The 4,158-nt window shown below is 36.9% G+C and overlaps 1 protein-coding gene across 1 annotated transcript in view; it reads right to left on the bottom strand.

The window, feature by feature from the left end:
• Nucleotides 1-2,564: 2,564 nt before the first annotated feature.
• The window catches only part of LOC114042609 (multiple C2 and transmembrane domain-containing protein 1-like), a gene marked incomplete at both ends in the record, with an annotated part of 21,134 nt that continues 19,540 nt past the window's right edge, over nt 2,565-4,158 (bottom strand). Inside the window, one exon of the mRNA XM_027861296.1 lies at nt 2,565-2,751. Coding sequence (XP_027717097.1) covers nt 2,565-2,751 — 187 coding nt within the window. The remainder of the gene's footprint in view (nt 2,752-4,158) is intronic.

The following is a 4,158-nucleotide window of genomic DNA, read 5'->3' on the forward strand; positions in this document are numbered from 1 at the left end:
ACCCCATCCTATGGCATCGAGATCCACTGAGGGGCCAGGACTGATTGACAGCTTGTCACTGTGACGTCTTATTCCATCTCTGTTATGGAGAAAATTAATGTCACACCACCCGCCTTATGACTCACTGTCATCTTCGAACCGCTCACCTTTTAGCAATGCTCTAAATAACATTTCAAGCCCATTGTCTCACGGTGGACAATCCGGTCAAGGGACATTAAATCGGATGACTGAAATGTCATAATAAAAATGGAATGCTAACAACTTGTTCTCTAAACTAGCTTCTCTGGTTTTTAAATGGTGACAAGGGGGAGCTAGGGTTCGGCACACCCGTTCTGAAAAGGTCATACAATCTCTCTTGGTCTGCTACCCAGTACTACTCTCCCCCTAACTTCCACCCACAAAAAAAAGAAAGAAAAGAAGAAAAGAAAAAAAAAGGAAAAATGTGTGGGGGGAAAGAATTAGCAGTCTTTTTTTCAGACAGGGGTGCTAAAATAATATTTTGCACCATAATGTCTATTTAATTTGTAATTTCAGCTACAAATGATTAAATGACTGTAATGGAGTCATTCTTCAGGAGTGTTTGATAAGTGGGTGATGTCAGCTCATTTACTATCCTGAGCACAACAGGTGAGAAAAAGTTAACCTAGAACCTTATTAGTATATGAAAAAATATTTAGCTAACTGATTAAGCTTCCTAAAATAATCACCTCAATAATCAATAATCACCTAAAAGCACATCTTATCCCACTCAGGCATAGCAGAGTTCTTCCATTTCAGAAAGACTACAAGTTTAGAAATAAAATTGTTTGTATACCCCTAATACACATAGATGATTTGCATTCTAGGAACTGATAAGACTTACTACTCCTAGAAGTAACTTTCTCGAACAGCACATCTTAAGTTTCTCAGAAAACATTCAACCTTGCAGTAGAGTTATGAAAGCTTATTATTAACATAGGTTAAAATGTATATTCTGAGTAACATTTATTCATCTTGCATTTTCACATAATGTTTTATATTTAATGTAAGAAGGAAAATATTTGATCATTTATATAGTACCAGAAATTATGGAAAGCATTCACATTATGAAGGAAAGTGACCAGTTTAATAAAGCCTATCCAAGTGGAAAATACAGTAATAATAACTGCATTTATGCCCAAATTTCTCAGCTAGGTATATAATTTAATGTATAGGATATTACTAAAATATTAATTCATCAAGTATGGCTTATACTTAGTACAAATTTTATACTGCTATTAAAAAAAATCCATTTGGCTATTTATGAAGATCTTTCCATGGAAAAGGGAGAATTTGTCTTGGTAGTACCCAAATTTGAAATAATTCTCATAATTATAATTATGTTTTCAAAAGATGGTGCACAATACTTTAACTCTGGATTGGTTTTTAAAAATATGGTGTTTTGCCTTGCTAAGTCACCTCTATTAAACTGTGTTAATGATAACACTATTGGTGTGTGAGTTGTACAAGCATTAACAGACAGCTGATTCAGTGGAGATATCCAGAATACATTTGCTGAAGCGCACATCCTGCTAATCTGTTTGAAGAATATTGTAGCGCATTAGTACCAGCACTTCATGTTATCTGCACAGCCTGATAAGGTACATCTTTATTAAATTCAGTTACTGAAAGGATGTCAGTCAGCGAATAGGAATATTTTAAAATCTAAAAAAAAAATTAAGCAGTTCTTTGTCAGTCAGAGCTTGGTTTAATGGTTGAGTGTCTAGAGAAGCCTCCTAAACACCTGGCAGCACTGTACAATAAAAGCTTTGTAATTTTAAGTGGAAAAGCACCCCACTACCCCCATCTTTCAAGGGTAGTGAGACATTTACTTTTTAGTGCTTTCATTAACAATAAACGGTGGAGTAAGAGCTCCCCTCTCTGTTGCTTCAATAAATCTACATAATAGCTGTTCGACAGTGTGAGGATTCTGGGAAATAGAGCAATTTGGTTCAAAATATTTGGAATTGGGAAAATCTCATTCACATCACCATTTTGGGGATTTGCTACACAAATTCATTCTTTTGCAAGCAATCAAAAGGTCAGAACTCTTCACATCCAATGAACTATGCTTTACCACTGAGCAAAAGAGAGGGGTTTTTCCAGTCAGGTGAAAACGGAATCTAATTCTGTGCACTAAGTTACCACAACCTACCAGTGATCATAAGTGGCATTAAACTCCATTTCATTTGGGAAGAAAAAAAAGTTATTGGCAACTATAAGGAATAAGTTCATTTTAAAAATAAAGTAATAAATCCATTCCTTCATGTTAATGAGAATCTTGTAAAATCACAGAATTAAAAACTGTAGAATTTGAGCTAAGACACCTGAGAGATATCCAGTAATACAACAGCAAATGATATATAACTGTTGATTCAGAAAGAACGAAGCCCTTGAATTCTCAGAGCTTTGTGTGTTTCCTTATCCCTCAGACAGGACGTATTCTCAGCAATGTTTGTGACATCGCAGGTAAATTATTTACATTTTCTTCTAGTCATGTATGAACCTTGAAGAACGAGTGTTATATACATGAGGTGGATACATACATGTCTCTTTAATATTGCTTCTCGTTCCTTCTGGTCCTCCAAGGAGTTTACAGAGAGGTCAGACATGCTGACAGTGGCGGAGGCTGTCAGGGTGACCAGCAGCGCCAGATGTCCTTCGCCCTCTTCCAGCTCTAACTCCAGCTTGTGAGTCTGTTCTCTACTGAGGGCTGACAGGTCGATCTGGCACCTAGAAACAAACATTTTGAATCAGCAGGTGGCTTTCTTCCTGAGATCAAACGGCAGCAGTGCAGGCCAATACGCTCAGAGCTATGGGGAAAAAAATCAGTGCAAATATTCTTTTTTTCTGGCCGTTGTGAGAATTTATCTTTCCACTGAACAATATCTCTTTCTAGCACTCACTCATCATAATACTCTAATATCTTTGAGTTTTCCCAGAAAGAGAAAGGGTGAGCTACGTATTCTGGCTTAATTGCTTCCCAATTTTTAGGGTCCCCAGTCTCAAAGCTCACGATGACAGAAAGGAACATTGTGTTTGTGGGATTTGACCTAGAGACAGTCAGTAGAACTGAAACTGCAGTAAGAAGCTTAGCAGAGCAAACCCACAGGCATAAACTAAAAAGGAGTTAGCAAAATACCACAGTTAGAAAATGCCCATCTCCCTACTTCTATCCTTCCCCTGATACTCACTGAGCAGTGGATTGGAATCTACCATATCATTGTGTAAAGTGCTTAAAATTTTAAAATGTCAATATATTCAAAGTAACCCATGTAAATCTAAATACAAATCAACTAAAACATATGCAAATGGTAGGATGCAATTATGCGCGACACTTGTTTCCCAGCATCTACATCGCGAAACACCACCCCCCCTTCTAGATGCCACTCTCACCTTGCAAACTCTTTTCATAAAAATGTCAATTGATTTTGAAGAGAAAGATAATGTGGTGACCTCAAGGCCAATAAAGTGAGAGGAAGGTGGCAGACATGAATAAATAGGCATTTAAAGACAGGAAACAGCCAATTACAAAAATAAATATGGTCCCATAAACTGAGTGTTAGGCTATCAGGAACAGATTAAATTCTTGCCTCCCCTCTTCGTCCTCCTCCACTCCATCCCTCCCTATTCTCTATTGTTTAGCTGTTAAAATTAAACTGTGAATAGGGCTACAATGTTCCTGATGGTTCTCAGGTATTTGCTCCAGCAATTTCAAACACATCTAAGTTTGACATTTGACTTATATTCTGTATATTAAGTAACAAGTGGCGACAGAAGGGGCTTGGCTAAGATGGGAGTAGAAGAATAAAAGTGATGATCAATGACAGAGATGTCTGTATACACTGGAGTCTCACGGTTAAGATGACAAGAACCTAGAACTATCTTTATATCAAGGAAAGATATACTGTACCTAAAACTGAAATGTCATATTGAATTACTATCATTTCAAATAAAAGACACATATTCACATATTGTCTTTTTCTTGAATTCCATTCCCAACTGCCTACCAGACACTTACAATGTCCTCAGTTTTGTTTTGTCCTTTTTTTCTTTGTCTCTGGGTTCTGCTAATGCACACTGAGTATTCTTGTCATCAACAGAGATCACATGCGTGTCAAAATATCAACAAGCCAAACC

The sequence above is a fragment of the Vombatus ursinus genome, unplaced genomic scaffold (genome assembly GCF_900497805.2).
Source record: "Vombatus ursinus unplaced genomic scaffold, bare-nosed wombat genome assembly UNPS02014638.1, whole genome shotgun sequence".
In the NCBI taxonomy this organism is placed as follows: domain Eukaryota; kingdom Metazoa; phylum Chordata; class Mammalia; order Diprotodontia; family Vombatidae; genus Vombatus; species Vombatus ursinus.